Source organism: Papio anubis, chromosome 16 (genome assembly GCF_008728515.1).
Source record: "Papio anubis isolate 15944 chromosome 16, Panubis1.0, whole genome shotgun sequence".
NCBI classification, from domain to species: domain Eukaryota; kingdom Metazoa; phylum Chordata; class Mammalia; order Primates; family Cercopithecidae; genus Papio; species Papio anubis.
In genome coordinates, this window is record NC_044991.1 from 29,854,214 (window position 1) to 29,880,620 (window position 26,407).

At 48.8% G+C, this 26,407-nt stretch overlaps 1 protein-coding gene across 3 annotated transcripts in view; it reads left to right on the forward strand.

Moving 5' to 3' along the window:
* Nucleotides 1-4,172: 4,172 nt before the first annotated feature.
* MED15 (mediator complex subunit 15) overlaps nucleotides 4,173-26,407 on the forward strand; it is an 85,542-nt gene continuing 63,307 nt past the window's right edge. For 2 of the 3 annotated variants that reach the window (XM_003905251.4, XM_003905250.4), the window contains exon 1: nucleotides 4,173-4,372. In XM_003905251.4, coding sequence (XP_003905300.1) covers nucleotides 4,305-4,372 — 68 coding nt within the window. In that variant the 5' untranslated portion in view covers nucleotides 4,173-4,304. The remainder of the gene's footprint in view (nucleotides 4,373-26,407) is intronic. The other variant, XM_021921387.2, reaches the window with a different exon arrangement.

Consider the following 26,407-nt stretch of genomic DNA (forward strand, 5'->3'; position numbering starts at 1 on the left):
TGAAAATACCTAGGCTCTAACATTAGGTTTACAACACAGGATTCAAATGGCATCTACAGCATGATCCATTACATTTTTTGTTTGTTTGTTTGTTGGAGACGGAGTCTCACTCTGTTGCCCATGCTTGAGGGCAGTGGTGCCATCTCAGCTCACTGCAACCTCCGTCTCCCAGGTTCAAGTGATCCTCCTGCTTCAGCCTCCCAAGTAGCCGGATTACAGACATGTGCCACCACGCCCAGCTAATTTTTGTATTTTTAGTAGACACGGGGTTTCACCATGTTGCCCAGAGTGCTCTTGAACTCCTGACCTCAGGTGATCGGCCCACCTCAGCCTCCCAAAATGCTGGGATTATAGATGTGCGCCACTGCGCCTGGCCCCCATTACAGTTTTTAAACGAACAGAGAGGACAAGAAAATTTACCAAAATACTGACAATGCTGCCTCTGGATGATGGGATTCATAATGTTTGGGCCTTTCTAAAGTTTCTACCATGTATGGCTTTTAGAAACAATAACCGCCGGGCGTGGTGGCTCATGTCTGTAATCCCAGCGCTTTGGGAGGCCAAGGATGGCGGATTGCCTGAACTCAGGAGTTCGAGATCAGCCTGGGCAACATGTTGAAACCCTGTCTCTACTAAAATACAAAAAATTAGCCAGGCATGGCAGCGCACACCTGTAGTCCCAGCTACTTGGGAGGCTGAGGCAGGAGAATTGCTTGAACCCAGGAGGTGGAGGTTGCAATGAGTCGAGATTGCACGACTGCACTCCAGCCTCGGCTACAGAGTGAGACTCTATCTCAAAAAAGAAAAGAAAAGAAAAAACAACCACTCCCTCCCTACCTCCACATACATAAGTGATTACAGGCTCCGGGCCAAACACACAGAGGAGTTACATCTGGCTGGTGCTAGGATGGAATGCGGGGCAGGTCATCACCTCCCAGGGACTGAGTGCCAAAGTAAGGAGGAAGATTAGAGGTGAGGCTGTAGGGAGACAGCCACAGGCTCAAAGGGCTTGTGCTAAGCTCTCGAGGGGGAAGCTTGATCTGCCTGGGAAGCTTCCACCTCCTACCTCCTGCAGAGCCCAGAATGGTGTCCAGGAAATACGTGGCCATTGAGTGGAAACAGCTTTGGCACAGTAGCCTGCAGGAACCTGGAGACTAGAGACATGGCCACATGAGCAGTGAGGATCTCCCCCGAGATGAGGATCCCCAGAACATAGTGTGGGATGCAGGTCTGGCCTCTGCATACTCTCGGCTTCCTCCATCATTTATTCTCAGACATCTAAACCATCAACATCCAGATGGGGGATCCCAGGAGGGTCTACAGTGTCAAGAGAGGGCAAGTCCACTTCAGGATCAACCTTCCCATGGCCTCCTACTTTCCCTGGTCCACCTTTCCAGGTCTCTCACCAGGGATCATTGCCCTGGGCACCACCAACCGAATGCAGGGACAAGTAGAAAAAGAGCTCTGAGGAAAATACCAAAGGGAATAGTCACTCAATTTTATTGTGATGACAAACTCCCGGCAAAGTTCCAGGCCTCTCTCTGCCTGTGTCTGTGAATTATGTGTCTGTGGCTCCATCAACCACAGTGCAGAAGAGGGAGGGTTGTTCTGAGTACCCTATTAACATGTTCGTTTGTTTGTTTGAGACAGTTTCGCTCTTGTCACCCAGGCTGCAGTGCAATGGCACGATCTCAGCTCACTGCAACCTCTACCTCCTGGTTTCAAGTGATTCTCGTGCCTCAGCCACCCGAGTAGCTGGGATTACAGGCGCGCACCACCATGCCTGGCTATTTTTGTATTTTTAGTAGAGATGGGGTTTCACCATGTTGACTAGGCTGGTCTGGAACTCCTGACCTCAGGTGATCCACCTGCCTCGGCCTCCCAAAGTGCTGGGATTACAGGCGTGAGCCACCACGCCCAGCCAGAACACAGGACTTTCAAAATTTAAACCTGGGGCTGGGCACAGTGAGACAGGCTGAGACAGGCGGATCACCTGTCAGGAGTTCAAGACCAGCCTGGGCAACATGGTGAAACCCCGTCTTTACTAAAAAAAAAAAAAAAAAAAAAAAAAAATTAGTTGGGTGTGGTGGCACTCACCTGTAGTCCCAGCTACTGGGGAGGCTGAGGCATAAGAATCACTTGAACCTGGAAGGCAGAGGCTGAGTGGAGATGGTGCCACTGCACTCCAGCCTAGCCGACCTAGCAAGACTGTCTCAAAAAAAAAAACAAAAAAAAACAAGTCCGGGCACGGTGGCTCACGCCTGTACTCCTAACACTTTGGGATGCCAGGGTGGGTGGATCACCTGGTCAGGAGATTGAGAACATCCTGGCTAACATGGTGAAACCCTGTCTCCACCAAAAATACAAAAATTACCCAGTTGTGGTGCCAGGTGCTTGTAGTCGCAGATACTCAGGAGACTGAGGCAGGAGAATCACTTGAACCCGAGAGGCGGAGGATGCAGTGAGCCGAGATTGCGCCACTGCACCCCAGTCTGGGTGTCAGAGCGAGACTCTGTCTCAAAAAAAAAAAAAAATAAAAGAACACTAAAATGTGGAATTTCCTGGGCAACCCCGGACAAGATGAACACTCTAGATACAGTTTTTAAAAATTAGTTTTCAGCCTGGCCAAGATGGTGAAGCCCTGTCTCTACTAAGCATACAAAAAATTAGCCAGGCTTGGTGGCAGACATGTGTAATCCCAGCTACTTAGGAGGCTGAGGCAGGAGAATCACTTGAACCCGGGAGGCAGAGGTTGCAGTGAGCCGAGATGGCACTACAGCACTCCAGCCTGGGCAACAGGGCGAGACTCCATCTCAAAAAAAAAAAAAAAAAAAAATTAGTTTTGCCACCGGGCACGGTGGCTTATGTCTATAATCCCAGCACTTTGGGAGGCCGAGGTAGGCGGATCACCTGAGGTCAGGAGTTTGAGACCAGCCCAGCCAACACGGTGAAATCCTGTCTCTACTAAAAATACAAAAATTAGCCAGGCATGGTGGGGTACACTTGTCATCCCAGCTACTGGGGAGGCTGAGGTGGGAGAATTGCTTGAACCCAGCAGGCAGAGGCGGAGGTTGTAGTGAGCCGAGATGGTGCCATTGCACTCCAGCCTGGCCAAGAAGGGCTAAATTCCATCTCAAAAAAAGAAAAAAAGAAAAATTAACTTTGGGAGTATTAGAGCAGAAAATGTTTGAAAACATGAACAGCCCTCACATCAACACAAGACCTGACACCCTGTTGGCAAGAGAGGCCTCTTTGGGGAGAATGCTCACTCCTCTCCCACCCACTCCCTACCACCCTCAACCTCCTGTCTGGGGCACAGTTTCAAGGGGCGTACAGTGCCTAGCAGGGGCCTGGCACTTAGGCTTCAGTAGGTGCCAGTCCACACTCTCTGAGGCCCGTATTGGTTGGTGTCCACCTGGTACTTATGAACCACTTGGGCTCCAGATTTTCCTCACGTCACCTCCCTCCTCGGGGTAACAGATAAAGGCCCCATAGTTCCGAGGAGGCAGAACTTTCACATTCCTAAAAGTATTCTCAGGCCCCCATAACCCCTCATCCCACCTTCAGCTCGCTCACCTTCACCTATCAAATTCGTTTGACATCTGGCCTCCAGCTACTAGCTAGGCTGAGTTCTCCATGAAGCGGACATGGTTGCTGGTCAAAGGGGAAAGCCCATGTCTAAAAATTGATAAACGTGGTTTAGGGGCCTCACATCCACAACCCCCAAATACAGCCATTGGTGACATGTGAGATTCAAAAAAATCTAAGAGCGAAGCGGTGATGAGAGTCCATCTGGTCGCTTTTCGGAGGCGGCGCTAGCAGGGCAGTCGCAGGAAAGCAGATCCCAGATCACATTGCACTGGCACACAGTAGGTACCCACACATATTTGACAAACACTCTCTCCCTAACATTACTATAGATAGCAGATAGCTGGCAGCTTGGCCCGGCATACCGGAGGGGTCTGGATGTCAGGGAGTAGATAAGGCCAGCACACTGAAGAGTCGCAGAAGATGCAGGCTGTCAGGCGCCGGCCTGCTGTGGGAGCATCTGCCCTGTTCCACAGCTGCACTGGAAGAGGGGCGTGTGTCTCCCAGCCGGGCGGAGCTGAGACCGCTTCGTCCTCGGCGGGGAACTTCATTTCCCACAGGCCTATGCGTGAGACTCCATTTCCCACAACCCCCCTTCACTTCCGGCCCCGGCCGAGGCGCCGCGGACGGTTTCCGGGTTTGGGCCTGGCTCTGTGGCTGAGGCAGCGGCGGTCGCGGCCGGGCGGGCTACGGGCGGCGGGAGCTGGGGAACAGGCATGGACGTTTCAGGGCAAGAGACCGACTGGCGGAGCACCGCCTTCCGGCAGAAGCTGGTCAGTCAAATGTGAGTAGTGGTCGGGGCAGGGGGCTGGATTGCCGGGCCTTCCTCCTTCGCGTGGCGGGCGAGGCCAGGGCCGGATCCGTGAGAAACCTAGGGCTCCGGGAGACAGAAGGCGCCGGGGATTTGCGTGGGTCCCAGGGCGCGGGCCTCCCCTGTCTCTCCCCTCTGTTCCCGACATGGACTGCTCGTTAGCTTTCCTGGGGCCGAGCTCTGCAAACCAACGAGCCCTGGCTTATGAATCATCGTCTTGAGCTTTCTCATTCGTCATTTGTGTGCTTTGGGTGCAGACTTTCCCCCGCTTTTTGAACCACACTGAATAGGGAAAGGGAGAGAGGCAACCGGCTGTAGTGTGTGTAGCAGAGCTGGGTACTTCATGTTTTCTCTTCCAGAAAAGCGCGTCAACGGTGAGAGAAAGTGATGGGAGGAGGGTGGATGTAAGATGAGATTGGGAAGGTAGTTGTTTGGGGTGTGGGCGGTGGGACGGAGGATCTAAGGGTGACCCCCCGAAGGAATGTGGACTTTGCCAAAGGATGGCAGGAAGCCGCTGTCAGGAAGCGATCGTCGTTTCTGGAGGAGAGAGTGAAGAACTGGGGTCAGTGGCCCCGCCCAGAGGAACTCTAGCCCCTTACCACCGACTGCTTGTTTCTATTAGCAGTTTTTAACTGAGCTTATTGGCGTGTTGTGCTCGCCACAGATTTGCCGGAGACACAGCCCCTTTCCTGAGGGATGGCATTGTCGGTAAAGGAACCGTCACGGTGCAGTCTTGTCCGTCTGTAATGTTGTGTATACTGCAGGGGTTTCTTGCGAAGCGGCAGTTAACTTGAGCAGACCAGGGGCAGTCTAGTGAGTAGATGACGAATAAATTGAGTCCTAGAAAGACAAGTAGGAGTGTAAATAGCCACCATTCCAAGCTGAGGAGTTAGGAAACATGTGCATTTACTGCGTGGAGGGAGGACCTTGTAGGCTGAGAGTTCCGGGGCTCGAGGAGTAAGGGAGCTCAGGAGATAATGGAATGAGGGTGAGCGGGTACTAGCACTTTAGTGGGGGTGTTGTGCTAAGGAGTTGAGCCTGTGTTTGGCATGTGGCATTCTTTGAAGTAGTGAAATGCCAGTGTTGGGAATATCCCTAGAGTCCCTGGAGATGGATAAAGGACAGAGAAGAGAGACCAGTTAAGCCATTAAGGGAGTTTGAACATTTGCAGGGAGTGGGGAACCTGTCCTTTTTCATCCTTGTATTCTCACTGCTAGTTCACTGCCTGCCACATTGCTCCATGAAATGATTGTGGCATGACCTAGTCGGTCGGGAGATTATAAAGGCCTGCATTAGACAGTGGTAGAAACTGAAAGAGGAAGACAGATTCCAGAGGAAGGGGAATGTAGACAATTCTTGATGACTAACTGGATGGAGGGGGGTGGGGTGTAGGGTGAAGCATTGTGGAAGGAAGGAAGCCAGGCTGAATGCTGGGAAACCTTTCAGTACAGTGGAAAGAGTAGGGACTGTAGAGTTAGTAGCTATGGGCTTTGGGAAGAATAGCCTTGGGATATTTCTGGGGATATTGCACAATCAGTGAACAGTGTTTTACTGATACACTGTAGTTATCTGTAGGTGAAATCTTGAGAGATATCCCACTTCAGGGTTCCTGCAAGAAAAGTCCCCAGGGCAAGGGTTCTTCTTTGGAAAGCCCTGAATTTAAGAACTGGAAGGGTGAGTTGTCATCACAGAAAATGGGGGCAGGGAAAGTGTTAGAGGACTGGGAGGGTGATTGAAGAGTTTATGGGTGTTGAGAGTGACTGGATATTTCCTAACTTAGCTTTATTTTGCTTCCAGGAGAATTGAGTTCTTTTTTTTTTTTTTTTTTTTGAGATTGCTGTTTGTGTATTTTTCTATTGCTGCTCTAACAAATTACCACAAATTTAGCATCTTAAAACAACACACATTTGGCCGAGCGTGGTGGCTCACGCGTGTAATCCCAGCACTTTGGGAGACTGAGGCGGGTGGATCGTGAGGTCAAGAGACCAAGACCATCCTGGCCAACACGATGAATCCCTGTCTCTACTAAAAATACAAAAATTAGCTGGGTGTGATGGCACACACCTGTAGTCCCAGCTGCTCAGGAGTCTGAGGCAGGAGAATTGCTTGAACCCGGGAGGCGGAGGTTGCAGTGAGCCGAGATCACGCCACTGCACTCCAGCCTGGTGACAGAGCAGGACTCCGTCTCAAAAACAAACAAAAAACACACATTTATCATCTGGTAGTTTCTGTAGGTCAGAGGTCCAGGTAGGTTTCACTAGGTCTCCTGCTTAGGGCCTAACAAGGCTGAAATCAAGATGTTGGCAGGGTACATTTCTTACTGGAGGCCCTGGGGTGGAACCTGCTTGCAAGCCCATTTATGCTGTTGGCCATATTCAGTTCCTTGAGCTTGTAGGACTGAGGTGCCCTCTTTCCTTACTAGCTGTTAGCCAGGAGTCAATCTTTGTTCCCAGAAGCTGCCCGAATTCTTTCTCATGCTTTTTATGTGTCTCCCTCCAGCGAGGGCCAGTTCTTCTGCCACATCTCTGATTTCAGCTAGAGAAAATATCCTGCTTTTCAGGGCTCAGATTAGATTTAGTGCACTCGGAGAAGCCAGGATAATCTCTTTATTTTAAAGTTTGTATTTTAATTACATCTGCAGAGTTCCTTTTGCCATCTAATGTAGCATATTCCCAAGTTCTAGGGATAAGGCACGAGATGGGCGTTCTCCTACCACAGCAGGGAGGAGCAGTTTCAAAGGTTGCCTTCCCTAGGTGGTGATGTGGGTGTTCTCAGTTCTCAAATTTGTCTGTATTCTCTCTAGGATTCACTTTCTCTCTAGGGTTCACGTTGAAAGTCGTGATTCTTGGTGCCTTGATTTATTGTGCTCACAAGGTCAAAAAATTTGCTTTAAAAAAAGATTTGCATTAGAATTCTGGACATACCTTTAACACTTAACTTCCTCCCATATTTTTACACTGTTGTTTAAATTTAGCCATTTTGGGAAATGCTTTGTACCCAAGTAATTTATAGTTGATGAAGGGATAGAGAAAGTATCTTGCTTGGCCAGGCACTGTGGCTCACACCTGTAATCCCAGTCCTGTGGGAGGCTGAGATCTGGGACTGCTTGAGTCCAGGAGTTTGAGACCAGCCTAGGCAACATAAAAAAATATAACAATTAACTGGGTGTGGTGGCATGTACTCGTAGTCCCAGCTACTCTGGAGGTTGAGGCGGGGGCGGGGCGGGGTGGGGGGATCACTTTAGCCCGGGAGGTCGAGACTGCAGTGAGCTACGATCACACCACTGCACTCCAACCTGGGCCACAGAGCGAGACCCTGTCTCAAAAAAAAAAAAAAAAAAAGAAAGCATGTTAAGGTCTGATAGAGGAGAAAACATCTGATGGTTAGTTAACTGTCTCTACCAAGAGCCTAGGGAACAGTGCCCCAGAGCATGAGCTAGTATGTAATCTAGTCTCCTGGCTCCCAGTAAGGAAAAGGGATTTTGAGTCGAGGCTGGCTATGACTAGACAGCCATTGCAGAGACTCTCCAGTTCAGCCTCTTAGCCCTCCACTGCCTCCACCTCACCCACGCCCATTCTGGGCTGTGGTCTCCTGCTCTCTTCCCAGTCCCATCCTTCTTCCCTCAACAGCACAAGTGAGGGTGAGGCCTGAAGTGTAGTCACTGCCCTGCTGCAGAACAATCAGTGACTTCTCTTAGCATTAGAATAAAACTCCAGATGTCCCACCCTCCTAGCCCCTCACCCTGACCTGGTGTAGTCACCTTTTCTCCTACCCCCACCCTGTTCTGACCTCTCTGGTCTTTCAGCTTCTTGAACATTCTAAGCTTTTTTTTTTTTTTTGAGACAGAATCTTGCTCTGTGGCCCAAATTAGAGTGCAGTGGTATGATGATAGCTTACTGCAGCCTTGGCCTTCCAGGCTCAAACGATCCTCCCACCGTAGCCTTCTGAGTAGGTGGGACTACAGGCACACACCACCACGCCTGACTGATTTTTATATTTTTTGTAGAGATGAGGTTTCACCATGTTGCCCAGACTGGTCTGGAACTCCTGGGTTCAGGTGATCCTCCCTACTCAGCCTTCCAAAGCACTGGGATTACAGATGTGAGCCACTATGCCTGGCCCCTGAGCTCTTTATTTTTAACCAATTTATTATCAAGTGTTTAAGGTATTCAAAAATGAGTAGACTCCTCCCCGCCACTGTATTCATGACTAGCTCCTTCTTTTAGGTGTCTGCTCAGTATCAGATACTCAGAGGATCCTTCCCTGCTTGATCTAAAGTGGGTCACCACCTCTGACATGTTTTATCTCAGCACTTTTTAGTTTCCCATAGGACCTCATACCTATGAAGCTTGGTATGTGGTACACAAAACACTTATTGAAGAGTGGCAGGGGGCTGTGTGAGTCACCTCTTTTTTTTTTTTTTTTGAGATGGAGTCTCGCTCTGTCGCCCAGGTTGGAGTGCAGTGGTGCGATCTCAGCTCACTGCAAGCTCTGCCTCCCGGGGTTCACTCCATTCTCCTGCCTCAGCCTCCCAGGTAGCTGGGATTACAGGCGCCCACCACCATGCCCAGCTAATTTTTCTTTTTTTTTTTTTTTTTTTTTTGAGACAGAGTCTCACTCTGTTGCCCAGGCTGGAGTGCAGTGGCGTGATCTCGGCTCCTGCAACCTCTGCCTCCCAGGTTCAAGCGATTCTCCTGCCTCAGCCTCCTGAGTAGCTGGGATTACAGGCACGCACCACCAGACCTGGCTAATTTTTGTATTTTTAGTAGAGATGGGGTTTCACCATGTTGGTCAGGCTGGTCTCGAACTCCTGACCTCGTGATCCGCCCGCCTCAGCCTCCCAAAGTGCTGGGATTACAGGTGTGAGCCACCGCACCCAGCCGGGTCACCTCTTGTATTACAGTGGCATTCTTTATTTTTTAATTAATTAATTTATTTTTTGAGGCGGAGTCTCTGTCACCCAGGCTGGAGTGCAGTGGTGCAATCTCGCCTCACTGCAAGCTCCACCTCCTGGGTTCACGCCATTCTCATGCCTCATCCTCCCAGATAGCTGGGACTACAGGCGCCTTCCACCATGCCCGGCTAATTGTTTTTGTATTTTTAGTAGAGACCGGGTTTCACCATGTTAGCCAGGATGGTCTTGATCTCCTGACCTCGTGATCCACCCGCCTCGGCCTCCCGAAGTGCTGGGATTACAGGCGTGAGCCACTTCGCCCAGCCTATTTTTTTATTTTTTAAGAGACAGAGTCTTGCTTTGTCACTTGGGCTGGAGTGCAGGTGTTGTGATCATAGCTCACTGCAGCCTCAAGCTCCTGTACTCAAGTGATTCTCCAGTGCAGTGGTGTTTTTTACCAGAACCAGTGTACATTGTAAAGCTCTGGAGCCCCTGCTTTCTCCACTTGGTAGCTGTTCTTTTTTTTTCTTTTTTTTCTTTTTTTTTGAGATGAAGTCTTGCCCTGTGGCCCAGGCTAGAGTGCAATGGCGCGATCTCGGCTCACTGCAACCTCCGCCTCCTGGGTTCAAGCAGTTCTTTGCCTCAGCCTCCCGAGTAGCTGGGATTACAGGCACCTGCCACCATGCCTGGCTAATTTTTGTGTTTTTAGTAGAGATGGGGTTTAACCATCTTGGTCAGGCTAGTCTTGAACTCCCAACCTCATGATCCACCTGTGTCGGCCTCCCAAAGTGCTGGGATTACTGGCGTGAGCCACTGCACCTGGCCGAGCCTTTCTTAATTGTATCCCTCATCAATGAAATGGTAGGAGGCCAATCTGTTTTACAGGTATGGTGGAAGGGAAAAATGAAGAGACCTCTGTACAAGCCTTTGCAGAGGTCTTGGGACTCAGTGGTGAGCTCCCTGCCACAACCTCCTGTGCCCTTGCAGAAGTAGGAGATTCTATAGTCTTGGAGAATGAAGGTAATACCCCGATACCCCAAGCCTGGTTAGGGAAATTGATGACACTTATTGGAGCCTGTGGGGAGGGTAGTTGGGAAATTGTTAGTAGGTTCATGTTGGCTTTTTTTTTTTTTTTTGAGACAATCTTGCTCTATCACCCAGGTTGGAGTGCAGTGGCATGATCTTGGCCCACTGCAACCTTTGCCTCCCTGGCTTAAGCAATCCTCCCACCTCAGCCTTCCCAAGTAGCTGGTACTACAGACTCATGCCACCAGGCCCAGCTAATTTTTGTATTTTGTGTAAGAGAAAGGGTTTCACCATGTTTCCCAGGCTGGTCTTAATCTCCTGGGCTCAAGCGATCCACCTGCCTCGGCCTCCCAAAGGGCTGGAATTACAGGTGTGAGCCACCGTGCTTGCCTTTGTTGACTCTTCATTGAACATCTACTCTCCCTGCAGAAACTGCAGGATAAGCCACCCCTAGAACCAATTTAACTGGCCTTTCTGGGGCTTGGACTTCCTCACGGGATTGCTGGGTTAATGTTGAGCCTGTCTCTGGGCTGTAGTCTCTCAGAGAACAAGCGTGCACGTGCAATGACTAGTGCTGCACCTGTCATACAGGTTTGTAGAAAATATTTAAGCTGTGAATGAACAAAAGGACCTTATCAGCTATTTTCTTTCAATTCTTTTTTATTTTTCTGTCATCTTTTTCTTGAGACTTTTATCCCTCCCACTCCTCTGTACAGCAGATTGCACATATAAAGATGAAATAAATAGATGTCCATTGGGCAAAACAGTACAGAGAGGAGGTGACACAACTGGGAAAGGACAGTCCAGTATCTGGTGAAGTGCCAGAAGGGGCTCGGGGAAGCATGGAATGGAGCTGGGACTAGCAGGTCAGCCACCTCTTCTAGTGAAGCCTCCAGGGAGACGTGAGCTCCAAGTAAGACAACACAAGGAACAAAACATACAACTGAACAGCAACTTCCAGGGATCTGGAGAGGTCTTCAGAAGGATAGGGAGTGCCTTTAAACTTGCAAGCCAAGATTCTGCCTGTGGGTTATGGTCCTTGCCATAGGCAGAAGCCAGTGAGTCAGCCTTGGCTGAGCTTTTTCTGTGGCTTTTCCCACTCACAGCTCTGTGCCCTTCTGGTGCAGTTCCGGCCCTTGTTTTCCAGCTTCATAGCCTGGTTGTCACCTAAGTGACTGCACTGGCTTACAGGTATCTGTGTATAACCTATTGCTAGAATGTCCATTCCTTGAGGCTAGGGGCCCTTTCTGTCCCTTTCTTCACATTCACAGTCCAAATGCCCCATAGGGCTGCTCCTGATGGGCAAATAGGAAGTGATTGTTGAGCCTCTAGGCCAGTCGTGACAGTGACCTGAGCCCTCAGTCATCTGCTCAGGAGTTCAGGGCTTTCTCAACAGCAGCTGACATGCGGCAGGCATGCTATGCCAAGCCCTGTTGCGGGAGTTGACAGATGTTGACTCATCCCCTCTTCATGCTTGCTTTGTCAGTAGATGCACATGTTACTCCCATTTATAAGATGAGGAAAGTGAAGCCTAGAGGAGAGGCCACAGCTGCTTAGAGTTACTCTGCATGTTGTAAATCAGGGGTGTCCAGTCTTTTGGCTTCCCTGGGCCACATAGGAAGAAGAAGAATTGTTTTGGGCCACACATAAGATACACTAACACTAATGATAGCTGATGAGGTAAAAAAAATAAGTCGCCAAAAAATCTCATAATAAAGTTTATGAAGGCCGGGCGCGGTGGCTTATGCCTGTAATCCTAGCACTTTGGGAGGCTAAGGTGAGTGGATTGCTTGAGCTCAGGAATTTGAGACCAGCCTGGGCAACATGGTGAAGCCTTGGCTCTACAAAAAATATATTTAGGCTGGGCACGGTGGCTAGCACTTTGGGGAGCCGAGGCAGGCAGATCACCTGAGGTCAGGAGCTCGAGACCAGCCTGGCCAACATGATGAAAACCCCGTCTCTACTAAAAATACAAAAACTAGCCAGGCGTGGTGGCGGGTGCCTGTAGTCCCAGCTGCTTAGAAGGCCGAGGTAGGAGAATGGCTTGAACCCAGGAGGCAGAGGTTGCAGTGAGCCAAGATCGTGCCACTGCACTCCAGCCTAGCGACAGAGGGAGACTTAGTCTCAAAAAAAACCCAAATATATATATACACACACACACATAGTGTGTATATGTATGTGTATGTATGTATATATGTGTGCATATATATTATATAGAGAACATATATAAAATTTTATATAAGTAACATATATATGATATATATATATATATCCTCCTTGAGCTCAAGAGTTCAAGACCAGCCTGGCCAACATAATGAAACCCCATCTCTACTAAAAATACAAAAAGTAGCCAGGCATAGTGGCACACACCTGTAGTCCCAGCTACTTGGGAGGCTGAGGCAGGAGAATCGCTTGAACCTGAAAGGCAGAGGTTACACTCAATCAAGATCATGCCACTTCACTCCAGCCTGGGTGACAGAGTGAGACTCCATCTAAAAAATACATAGGCCGGGCGCGGTGGCTCAAGCCTGTAATCCCAGCACTTTGGGAGGCCGAGACGGGCGGATCACGCAGGTCAGGAGATCGAGACTATCCTGGCCATGTGAAACCCCGCCCTACTAAAAAATACAAAACTAGCCACAGGTGGCGGTGCCTGTAGTCCCAGCTACTCGGGAGGCTGAGGCAGGAGAATTGGCGAAACCCGAGGCATGGTCAAGGAGCCAAGATCACGCCACTGCACTCCAGCCTGGGCTGCAGAGCTAGACCTGTCCCCAAAAAAAAAAAAAAAAAAAAATAAATAAATAAATAAAATAGAAATAGTTGCTGAACCACAACAGGACAAGACAGACAAACCACCTTTTTTTTTTTTTTTTAAGATGGAGTTTCACTCTTGTTGCCCGGGCTGGAGTGCAGTGGCATGATCTCGGCTCACTGCAATCCCCATCTCCCAGGTTCAGGCGATTCTCCTGCCTCAGCCTCCCGAGTAGCTGGGATTGCAGGATCCTGCCACCATCCCTGGCTAATTTTTTGTATTTTAGTAGAGATGGGGTCTCACCATGTTGGCCAGACTGGCCTCGAACTCCTGACCTCAGGTAATCCACCCACCTCGGCCTCCCAAAGTGCTTGGATTACAGGCGTGAGTCACTGTGCTCGGCCCAAACCACCTTTTAATTTTGGAAAGAGAGGTTGCAGGCTGTTGGGAATGGGGGAGCGAGAGGAGCGGCTCAAAGTTAACCCAAGCCAAATGTACTGGGAGACCCGGTAAAGAGGCCTGATGCTGGTGGCTTCTTTATAACTTTAGCAGCTCCCGTGGGTCATTGGACCCTAACAGCAGAGGAAGAGCCAGCCGGCAAGCCCCTTTGATCTTTGGCCTCTGCCAACCAGTACCCCTCAAACCTTAGCCCCCAGCCCTACCAGGTCCCTTTTGTAAGTGACCCCACGTGCCTACCACAGTTGCAGGCCCTGACATCCACCCTGACCAGAGGTCTTCCAGCTGTTACTGCTGTTTGTGATGCTGTCTGTGTCTGTGGCCAGTCAAGGACCCATGCTGGGCATCCCAAGGTAGGAAGGACCATGACCACATGGTTATCTCCCTGCCACTATCATGGCAGGGCTGTGGGGTACTAGCCCCCTTTAAAGCATTCCTTGGGACAGTAATTTCTGTTAAATATCTGGAGGGAAAACATTTTAAGGAATTTTAATGAATTTTTTAAAATTCCAAATGAAAAATTTAAATCACAAAACCAAATAGAATAAAGACCCCTATGTCCATATAGCCACCACTCTGCTTCAGTGATTATCAACTCTTGTTTCATGTACTTGATTGCCACACAATTATTATTACTTTTTTTTGAGAAAAGGTCTTGCTCTGTTCCCCAGTGCAGCGGTACGATCATAGTTCACTGCAGCCTCCAACTCCTGGGCTTAAGTGATCTTCCTGCCTTAGCTTCCCAAATAGCTGGGACTAAGGGCAGGTGCCACCATGGGCTGGCTAATTTTCTTTTTTTTTTTTTTTTTTTTTTTTTTTGGTAGAGACCAGGTCTTGGTTTGTTGCCCAGGCTGGCCTTGAACTCTTGGCTTCAAGTGATCCTCCTGCCTTTGCCTCCCAAAGTGTTGGATTACAGGCATGAGCCACTACTCCTGGTCCTCCCCAGTTATTTTGATGCCCAGAGTGTTTTAGTGGCTGCCCACTGTCTGTGGATTCTGTTCTTAGTCTTGACCCTTCCTGCAGCGTCTGCACCTGCCTGCCAGTTCCTTGACCTGTGCTCCATCATACCAAACTGGCAGTGGACCCTCAGACAATCTCAGTTCTTGCTCCCTGCTCTTCATCCAGTTTTTTCGCCTGCCTCAAAGATCCTTCCTTTCCGTGCCTGAGTGGTGCAGCCGTTCTCCAAGGAGGCTGGGCCTTCCGCTGCCCCCACCCCCGTGCTCTTCTCACTGCCCCCACCCCCGTGCTCTTCTCACTGCCCCCACCCCCTTGCTCTTTTCACAGGCTTGGTGAGGAGTTTCTAGGTTGCCCTTGGGTTGTTTGAAGGCTTATCTCCTCCTGGTCTGAACTTCTCAGGGCAGGAACTTGAATCAATCATTTCCTGCCTCTCAGGAGTGCTATAGCAGGGGGATTGGTAAGTCTGTCCAGTGCCAGTTTTCTAAGTACTGTTATAGGCCCATTCAGCTGCTATGGTGATGGGGGCTGTCCTGAGGGGACATTCACCTCAGGTAGAGATGGCAGAAGCACCACAGGAAGATGTAGGCAACCAGCCAGCTCAGCTGGGGACACTTAAATTAGAGCCATTTTTTCTGGAAGGCCTTTTGGCAATACTGTTTATACCAGTACCTTAAATGTCTATTTCCTCCAAGGGCACAATCAGGAAAGTATTCAAAGCCTGATGGTGATGAGGATGCTCATTGCCACATCATTGTCTCAGGAGTGGGATGTGTGAAACAGACCAACAGTGGGAGCTTGGTTAGAGTTGTAGCTGCAGGCGATGGGCTCTGTGCTGCTGTTGACATTGACGGGAGGGACTGCCATAAGGCGTCAACATCGACAAGTGCTTGTTACCAAGCAGGATGCATGGTACAGGCTGAGTTTTATTAAACAGATGTCTTTAACTGTTATGAATGATTTTAATTTTTTCTTTGTTTCAGATGGAGTCTCGCTCTGTCGCCCAGGCTGGCGTGCAGTGGCGTGATCTTGCCTCATTGCAGCCTCCGCCTCCCAGGTTCAAGCGATTCTCTGCCTCAGCCTCCTGAGTAGCTGGGATTACAGGCGCGCGAAACCACACCCAGCTAATTTTTGTATTTTTAGTAGAGATGGGGTTTCATTATATTGGCCAGGCTGGTCTCAAACTCCTGGCCCCAAATGATCCGCCCACCTCGGCCTCCCAAAGTGGTGGGATTATAGGCGTTAGCCACTGTGCCCAGCCATGATTTTAATTTTCCATGTAATTTTCACTACATGTATACCTGTGTGTATTTTTGTCAAGAATGAATGCATATTGCTTTTGTCATCAGAAATCTTTAGATAGGGTGGACCTGTCTGTAAGTGAGGTGGCTATAGCTAGTTATCTGAGGTGGAAAATCACTGTGTGCTCTGTATTCAGGATATGTGACCTCTCTCACCTGGACCCTCAATGCCAGACCAGCCTTCCCAAGATGATTCCATCCTTTCCATCTGTGCAAGGGAGCTTGAGGCCCTTTCCCTTTCAGTTTGACACTGTCCTTCCAAGTTACTTTTCTTCATATTGGCACGAGAGCTTTGTGCCACACCATGCCCTCTCTGGATGCTGTAGTGACTGGCTCTTCCTCTGTCTCTGTGACTTTCTCTGGTGAAGCTTTGACCTTGGCTTCATCCCCTCCAGTTGACCCCTGATGGTTAGCTCAGCCTATGGTGGCTCCAGAGCCCTCATTGAGTGCATCCTAACATGAACTGAACAGATTAACTATTTTTTGCCTTGCCAACAGCATTGGAAATTCCTTGAGTGTGGTACCTGGAACCATAGCTCTGTGTCTCTTGTAGTTCTTAGCACAATATCTTTGCCTAGATGAAGTACATAATAATTATATGTAGGGTTGTGGAAAGCAGTGCTGGCTTTAATTAAAGCCTGCCATGGTTTTGTCCGTCAGTGCTACCTAAACCATTCTGAACTTCTCATTTTGAACTTTTTTTTCCCTCACAGCTTGTGATGGTTGATTTTCTTTTTGAGACATTTATTTATTTATTTATTTATTTATTTATTTGGCAGGGTCTCACTGTCACTCAGGCTGGAGTGCAGTAGCGTGATTGTGGCTCGCTGCAACCTCCACTTCAGGGCTCAAGCGATCCTCCCACATCAGCCTCCCAAGTAGCTGGGACCACAGGTGTGTGCCACCATGCCCGGCTAATTTGTGTATTTTTTGTAGAGACAGGGTTTTGCCATGTTGGCTGGTCTCCAACTCCTGGGCTTGAGCGATCTGCTGCCTCCGCCTCCCAAAGTGCTGGGATTACAGGTGTGAGCCACTGTGCCTGGCCCTGAGACATTTATTTAAAGACAAAGGGGAGTACGGGCTAGAGAACAAACGGGAATAGAATAAGAGCCAAGGCGAAATTACCTCTAAACGGTCACCCTGTAAGGGAGATGTTCGCCTCAACTTTAGTAATGACTCTCTAGCCTAGGTGCAGGGCTGTTAATAGAGGCCCCGTGATTGGGTTAAGCAGCTTGATGTGCAGTAACTGTTATTTAGGGCAGTGAGTCCTTGGAGAAGATGGTTTACCTTTTTTCCAAGCCCCATGTCTCCTTATTTTGAGGGTGTTTTTATTTTTATTTATATATGTTTTTTTGAGACAGTCTCGCTCTGTTGCCCAGGCTGGAGTGCAGTGGCATGACCTTGGCTTACTGCAACCTCCACCTTCTGAGTTCAATCAATTCTCGTGCCTCAGCCTCCTGAGTAGCTGGGATTACAGGCCTGTACCACCACACCTGGCTAATTTTTGTATTTTTATTACAGATGGGGATTTCACCATGTTGGCCAAGCTGGTCTCAAACTTCTGACCTTAGGTGATCTGCCTGCCTCGTCCTCCCAAAGTGCTGGGATTACAGGTGTGAGCCATTGCACCCGGCCTGAGCTTTTTATTTTGAGAATATTTCAAATGTACAGAGAGTTGCAGGGACAGTAAAAGCACTCAGGCATCCTCTTCCCTGGGATTCACCAGCTCGTTCTCACTTATACCATCTTCCCATACTCCCTGGGGGCCCCCTCCTTCTGGACTCTGTTTCCTTTTATTTGTTTCTGTCTTTTTTTAAAATTTTTTTTAACTGGCCCTTCTCTTTGGCAGGATTTGTTTTAATCCTTGGCTCCAGCATCTTCTCTGAGCTCTGTGCCTATGAATCTGGGGGAGAGATAGGGGCTCACATAAGAGTGAAGTGTGAGCTGGAGGGTTGAAGGGGAATGAGGGACATCTGGGCCAAAGGCAGGGGACCAGCAAGACCCCCACCCCTGGAACTTCTGTTCTTCCCAGCCTGAGTACCTTGTGTTGGTGGGCTCTTGGGGCTTGGTGAAGGCAGTGCTTGTAGGTTAAGAAGTGACTCATCCCACGTCCCTGCTGCCCTTCTCTTCTGCTCTTTCCAAGCTTCCTTTCAGTCTTCCTCATCAGACATGACCTTTGAGGAAGTGATCTGGCTGCCATGTGTGAGATGGAGCCCCTGTTGTGAAATGGAACTCAGGGTTCGTCCTCAGAAGCCCCAGTAGGTCACCATACGTCCTGCAAGTGGTGTCAGTCTGCTTTCATTCATGTGAGGGAGAAGTCCCTGTCAAGTGCTCTGTAGTAGGCGTTCAGGCCAACCAAAGGACAGGGCAGGGTCCTGGGGCACGGGGCTCAAAGCTCTTGCTTATTTCATGGGGTATTTAAATTGAGGTATAATCCCTATCACAGTAAACGATACACATGCCTCCAGTCTTGAGTGTGCCACCAGAGAACTGTTCATACTCCTCAGATTTGCATCCAGCCAGGGCAAACTGCACCACTCTTCTGACTTCCATGGCCAGGGAGACATTTGGAATCTCTGCAATCACACTCTGTGCCATCTTTTTTTTTTTGAAACGGGGTCTGCCCTATTGCCCAGGGTAGCGTGCAATGGTGCAATCTTGGCTCACTGCAGTCTCGATCTCCTGGGCTCAAGCAATCTTCCCACCTCAGCCTTCCTTTTTTTTTTTTTTTTTTTTTTTTTTTGAGACAGAGTCTCACTCTGTTACCCAGGCTGGAGTGCAGTAGCACAATGTTGGCTCTCTGCAACCTCTGCCTCCTAGGTTCCAGCAATTCTCCTGCCTCAGCCTCCCGAGGAGCTGGGATTATAGGCACACACCACCATACCTGGCTAATTTTTGTATTTTTATTTCATTTGATTTTTTGAGATGGAGTCTTGCTGTGTCGCCCAGGCTGGAGTCAGTGGCGCGATCTCGGCTCACTGCAAACTCCGCCTCCTGGGTTCATGCCATTCTCCTTCCTCAGCCTCTGAGTAGCTGGGACTGTAGGCGCCCGCCACCATGCCTGGCTAATTTTTTTGTATTTTTAGTAGAGACGGGGTTTCACCATGTTAGCCAGGATGGTCTCCATCTCCTGACCTCATGATCTGCCCACCTCAGCCTCCCAAAGTGCTGGGATTACAGGTGTGAGCCACCGCGCCCAGCCCTTAATTTTTGTATTTTTAGTAGAGATGGGGTTTTACCATGTTGGCCAGGCTGGTCTCGAACTCCTGACCTCAGGGGATCCACCCACCTTGGCCTCCCAAAGTGCTGGGATTACAGAAGTGAGCCACCGTGCCCAGCCTTTTTTTTTTTTTTTTTTTTGAGACGGAGTCTTGCTCTGTTGCCCAGGCTGAAGTGCAGTGGCCCGATCTTGGCTCACTGCAAGCTCTGCCTCCCAGGTTCATACCATTCTCCTGCCTCAGCCTCTCGAGTAGCTGGGACTACAGGCACCTGCCACCACAAATGGCTAATTTTTTTTGTAGTTTTTTAGTAGAGTTGGGGTTTCACCGTATTAGCTGGGATGGTCTCGATCTCCTGACCCCGTGATCCCCGACCTCAGCCTCCCAAAGTGCTGGGATTACAGGTGTGAGCCACCATGCCCGGCCTTATTTATCTATCTATCTGTTTTTGAGACAGAGTCTTGCTCTGTTGCCTACGCTGGAGTGCAGTGGCTCAATCTCAGCTCACTGCAACCTCCGCCTCCACGTGATTCACCTACCTCAGCCTCCAGAGTAGCTGGGACTACAGGCATGTACCACCGTGCCTGGCTAATTTTTGTATTTTTAGTAGAGATGGGGTTTCGCCATGTTGGGCAGGCTGGTGTTGAACTCCTGACCTCAGGTGATCCACCTGCCTTGGCCTCCCAACATACTGGGCTTATAGGCGTGAGCCACCGTGCCCAGCCTGTTCTTGTTTATGATGTGTTATTCCATGGAGGACTCTGTTCCAGATTACTTTTTTGTTTTGTGCCTAATGAACTTTGGTGTTAGTTCCAGGTGTTGGCTACATGAAGGCAACACCAGGAATGACTTTGGTTGTGTCTTCTGATAAATATATGCACTTAATTCTCTGGGCTGTGCACCTAGAAGTTAAATAGAGGGCTGGGTCAGGGGATGTGTCTCTTAGCATATTCTGCTGAACACTCTTTCCAAGTGGTACTAGTTTACATTCCTACCAGCAAAATGTGAGGGAGTTCCACTTGCTAGACATCCTTGCCAACACCTGGCATTGTCAAGGAACCTGCCTTTATAACAGGCTCTGTCATTGATTTTGAATGCACATTGAAATTTACTGGGTGCAGTGACAGTAGGAATGGAAAAGATGATTTAAAAAAAGAAAAAAAGGAGTGGAAAGGATGATCTAGGAGGGAGGGAGCCCACAAGGAAATAAGTGGTAGGATTTGGTGGTTCCATGTGTGAATGCTCGTGTTCTCTGTGCATGTGTCTATGAATTTGCAGGAGGAAGGGAGGAGGAAGCCACTGGTATGCACTCCACCAGTTCTCCTGCCGCAGCCTCTCTACTGATCTGAGGGCTGGGTGTAAGGTGATGATGTGCGGAGTGGGTGCGGGTGAAATTTCCAACAGCCAGTGGGAGATGGGGAAGCAAACCTGGGAAGAGCAGCCTGCTGCAGGAACAAGTGGGTGGGCCGCCCTGGAGGCTGGATGAAACCCATCTGCCTAGGTGGGGATGGCAGAAGGGGCAGAGCAGAGAACTCCAGAGCAGGGCTGTGGTGGGCAGAGCAGATGTGAAGAAAGACTGTGGGATGAGAGGATGGGGCATGGTGGAAACCATCAGACTCCAGTCATGGCATCCCTGGTCCCGTCTCTCCCTCCTGTTTTGGTCAGTAGCTTCAGGACTTGTGGGTGTAGTACTTCATTCCATTCCAGATAACATTGTAGAGGACTGAAAAACAGGAAGGTGTTTTCCATACCCTCTCCCCAGAGCTGGCTGTTACTGACATATTGATATATTTCCACCAGTCCTGTGTGTGCTTATAGCTTGATATGTATGCATTTTAAATATGTAAATATATATACACATGTATTTTTAAACTGAAACTAGGCTGTGACTGTGAGTTCAGTTTTGAGTTACAGGTTTCCCATGGCTTAAGTTGTGTTCTCTCCCAGGATGGAGTCTGGCTGGGACCTGCATGCTCAGTCTGGCTGGGACCTGCATGCTCACAGCCCAGGTTCACATGAGGTGTGAATCATGCACAGTCATCCCACAGGCTTGAGATAAGCATTTGACTTCCTTTTAAAAAAAAAAAAAAAGTTTGTTATGGACTTTTTCAAGTGTTCCCAGAAGTAGAGATAATAGAAAAATGGTCTCCCAACTACTTTGAGAGTTAGCAACATATGGCCAGTGTTGCTTCACCCACCCTTCCTCACCACCTCCTGGACTATTTTAAATCACATCCCAGATACCAGATGATTTCAACTATGAGTACTTGAGTGCAGATCTCTAAAAGATCGAGCTTCCCCACCCCCACCAAATACCACAGAGCCATGTGAGATCAGCATTTGGGTTGGCAGATCTCATCCTTGCCACATGCTTTCCTGCTGGTGAGTGGGGACACTTTCAGGCTAGACCTAGGGAAGCCCCAGGCCAGCACCAGGACAGAGATCTCAAGGCCTTTCCAGCTCTGCTGGTTCTTTAGAAGTCAAATCAACAGATTGGAGTATGTGAAGGAAGCTCATGTATTCTTCTGAACTAGCTTAGACAATAGCACACAGTTTAAAGAACAGCAGCCTTTTCTGCAGGTTAGTTCTTTCAATGATCTCGTTTACTGGGAGTTGAGAGATCTTGAGAATAGAGGCAAGAAAGTGTCATCAAGCAGTCCAGAGGGGTGTACAGTGTTTGAAGTCTCCTGTATTGGTATGATTCGAGATTTTCTTTCTACAAGACCAAAATATCCATTCCTACATGTGGGTGGAGAGTTAAATTCTGAAGTATATATTTTTATCTTGTTAAAAAACACTTTTATGTTTCTTTAAAAAGCAAAAGAACCAGAATGTAGAAGTTCCAGTAAAGGAAAAGTTGCAGTCTGTTTGGGATACAGTTTGACAAATGTGCTCTCAGCTACCTGAGAGGTGGAGAGGCCATGTGTTTGCTTTGGGTACATTGATGACTAAACAATCGGTATCTCATCATTTCCTGCCTTAGAGATGAAACCACCTGGGCAGTGGGGCAGTAAATTGGCTGCAGGATTGGAAGAAGTCTAGGGACAGTGTGGGATGCCACCCTATAGCTGTCTAGAGACCTCGTGAAGGTCAGAAGGCTAGATGAGAACAAGCCCTGCACTGGTGGAGGACAGAGAAGGGGCTTTTCTGGCTGGGAGTGTGGTGAGGCCTTTGAGCCAGAAGGCACCTCTCAGATTGGTGGGGGTGGGAGGAACTGCTTTGCCTGTGCCATTGGCCTCACTCACCTGGAGGTCCCTTCCAACTCCATCCATGCGCTGACTGTGGGACCACTTGCAGAAGGAATATGTGGCAGGTTTTTTGTTTTTTTGTTTTGAGATGGAGTCTAGCTCTGTCACCCAGGCTGGAGTGCAGCGGCGCGATCTCGGCTCACTGCAACCTCTGCCTCCCGGGTTCAAGCGATTCTCCTGCCTCAGCCAAATGAGTAGCTGAGTTTACAGGCATGTGCCACCACACCTGGCTAATTTTGTATTTTCAGTAGAAACGGGTTTTCTCCATGTTGTTCAGGCTGGTCTCAAACTCCCCACCTCAGGTGATCCACCCATCTCAGCTTCCCAAAATGTTGGGATTACAGGTGTGAGCCACTGCACCCGGCCACATGACCCTTCTTAATAGCTATTGTTTGCTGAGTATTTCTCTATGACACTCTTTATGTGCATTTTGTCATTTAATTTTATTAAAAAAATTTTTTTTTTTTTGAGACAGGGTCTTACCGTTTTACCCAGGCTGTAGTGTAGTGACACGATCTCGGCTTGCTGCAGCCTCCGCCTCCTGGGCTCAAGAAATCCTCCCACCTCAGCCCCCAAGTTGCTGGGACTGCAGGCATGCACCACTGTAACTGGCTAAGTTGTTGTATTTTTTGTAGAGATGGGGTTTCACTATATTGCCCAGGCCTGTCTTGAACTCCTGGGCTCAAGCATGAGCCACCACTCTCAGCCTCATTTAATTTTTAATTACTTTAAATTTTATCAACATAATATATCACATAAACTGTAAAAAGACAAGAAACTACTGTGGTTCCAACTCTGCCAGTTCTCCCAAGAGGTAGCAACTGCCTTTACATCTGAGCTTTCTTCTGGCATATACCTCTGATTCTAGGTAATAGGCGCGTGCCGCTCTTGCAACTTGGCATTTTACATTTATCTGTTGGCTTGCTCTGTAGCTCCCTTCCATCGCCATTATCTCTGCTTCTCCTCCCTCATTCTTCCAGTATTTTACTTTCTGCATAAATCAGTAATGAATGTTTATGTTTTCTGCCTACACAAATGATATTCAGAGCTGAGCATAGTGGTGTACTGCAATTGCTTGTTAACTTTTTTCCTAGGAAAGAATTGCCTTTTGAACACTGTTTGCCCAGTTTTCTGTGTATCTATTCCTATTCTTCCTTTATTTTCCGGTTGTCTCTCAGTACAGTTATCTTCAGGCTTAGTGCGAGTGGGCTGTCTGTCAGTTTCAGTTCAAACCTGTGGTCTCAAGTGATCCACCCACTTTGGCCTCCCAAAGGAGGTGGGCGGTGACCCTCTTGGACCTCCCTTCTGGAACCCTCTAGGCAGTGGCCGCAGGCATGGTGTGACAGCCCTCAGCGTGCTTGTCTGTTGTTTGTCTGTCCAGACTAGGACTGTTGCCCTCCTTTGTTGGGTCCCTTGTTTCCTATATCCCGTGTCTCATCCTTTGTGATTTATTCCCTTATTCTGCTAGTTTCCTGAGAAGGGACTCCTGGGAATTAACTTTCTGGAGACCATGCCAGTTTGGGTGCATCTAGGCCCCCTGGTGGGACATGCTAACTGGGGGATTTAAAATGACGTTCCACTGTGCTGCCCTTGTGCTGGCCTTGTCTTTCTCCTGAGGTGCTGGCTCTGAGCCTCACAGTGACTTGCCTTGATCCCCAAACTCAAGTCCTGCTCTACTCGGGAAGTTCCCTTGAGTCATTTCAGGGGAATCTCACTCCCTACACTTCCTCTGCTGGAGTGTTTAATGTTCACTCTTTGGGCCTCTAATTTTATCTTTTATCTCCTGTTTTCTATCTCTTTTTCTTTTAGCTCTGCTCTCTAAGTGATTTCCACAATTTTGTCTTTGACCTTTCACTGCTAACATGCTTTTATTTCCAAGAACTCCTTTTTTTCCTTTTTCATAATCTGACTTTTCCCTTTTTATAGCACCGGTTCCTGTTAAATGGATACAATGTAGTATAATATTTATATGTATTATAATAAATTCTGTTTTTTGGGTAAATTTTCACTTTATTGCCCAGGCTGGAATGCAGTGATGTGTTCATGGCTCACTGTGGCCTCGAACTCCTGGGCTCAAGTGATCCTCCCACTTCAGCCTCCCAAGTAGCTGGGACTATAGGCATGCACCACCACTCCTGGCAAGTATTTTTATTTTTTGTAGAGATGGGATCTTGTGATGTTGCCCAGGCTGGTCTCAAACTCCTGACCTCAGCCGGATGTGGTGGCTCACACCCGTAATCCTAGCACTTTGGGAGGCCAAGGCGGGCAGATCACAAGGTCAAGAGTTCGAGACCAGCCTGGTCAATATGGTGAAACCCCGTCTCTACTAAAAATACAAAAATTAGCTGGGCATGGTAACACGCACCTATAGTCCCAGCTACTTGGGAGGCTGAGGCAGAAGAATCACTTGAACCTGGGAGGTGGAGGTTGCAGTGAGCCAAGATCATGCCACTGTACTCCAGCCTGGGCAACAGAGCGGGACTCCGTCTCAAAAAAAAAAAAAGCAACAAAATCAAACTCCTGACCTCAAGTGATCCTCTCGTCTCAGCCTCTGAAAGTACTGAGATTACAGGTGTGAACCACTGCACCTGGCCTAATAAATTCTACATTTCCTTCTTGCTGAATTTCTGTTACCTTAAATTACTCTTTTCTTTTGGGGTCTTTATTGGCCATGTTAATGGCATTTGGCTGCCCTTGGCTGGTTGCTCACTCTGAGAGGGGCCCTCCAAAGCCTAGGAGTCTCTTCCAGCACGTGAAGCTTGTTGACTGGGAACTTCATTGAAGGCTCATCTGGCTGCAGATTCTGAGTCCTTCCTCCAGAACAATGGTCCCCAACATTTTTGGCACCAAGGACCGGTTTCACAGAAGACAATTTTTCTACAGACTGGCAGATGAGGATGGTTTTAGGATGAAATTGTTCCACCTCAGATCATCAGGCTTTAGACTCTCATAAGGAGTGTGCGACCTGGATCCCTCACATGCACAGTTCATAGTGGGGTTTGTGCTCCTATGAGAATCCGATGCCACCACTGATCTGACAGGAGGCGGACCTCAGACGGTAATGCTTGCTCACCTACTGCTGTGAGGCCTGGTTTCTAACAGCCCACAGACCTGTACTGGTCTGTGGCCCAGGGATTGGAGACCCTGCCCTAGAGCATGGTCTTCCAGACACCGGGCTATGGGTGAAGGCCTGGCTGCCAGCCTGCTGCTCACTGGGATGGAGGAGGCTGATGGGCCAGTGGGTCTCGGCAGTTAGTGTGCATCAATCTAGTCACTCAGACCAGAGCACAGATGACCACGCAGTCCACCTCTCTCAGTGTCCTACCTGTGCCTTTTCAACTGGGTGGTTGATCCCCTCATCCAGTGACTATCTGTTTCATGCTTTTCCAAAGAGTATACCTCCTGTGGTCACCTGGTGTAGGAGCAGCTACCCACAGTGTGAAATTGGGGTGTGGGGGATACAGGGACAGCTTTAACCCTCTGTCCCAGAGCACGTGTTGCAGCCTGGCCACAACCTGGCAAAGACCTAGGGCTCTCCCCCTCCTCAGTGTTACTTAGGACTCTGGTTTCTTGGTCCTCTTGCTGTGTACATTACCACTGGGCCATCAGCTTTCCAGCTTCTAAAAGGCTGTTGAGGCGACCATTTCCATTCTTCCTTTTTTTTTCCGTGGTTTTAGGATGGAAGGGAATTAAATGTGCAGATATGGTCCCTCATTTCAACTTGGAGGTTCATATTTGTTATTTATTTATTTAGAGACAGAGTCTCACTCTGTTACCCAGACTGGAGTGCAGTGGTGCTATCTCGGCTCACTGCAGCCTCCACCTCCCTGGTTCAAGCAATTATCTTGCCTCAGCTTCCCAAGTAACTGGGATTACAGCCACACACCACCATGCCCAGCTAATTTTTATATATATGAGTTAGAGTTTTACTCTTGTTGCCCAGGCTGGAGTGCAATGGCTTGATCTTGGCTCACTGCAACCCTTATCTCCCAGGTTCAAGCGATTCTCCTGCCTCAGCCTCCCAAGTAACTGGGATTATAGCGCACACCACCATGCCTGGCTAATTTTTGTATTTTTATTTTTTATTTTCGAGACCGAGTTTCACTCTTGTTGCCCAGGCTGGGGTGCAGTGGCAGGATCTCGGCTCACTGCAACCTCC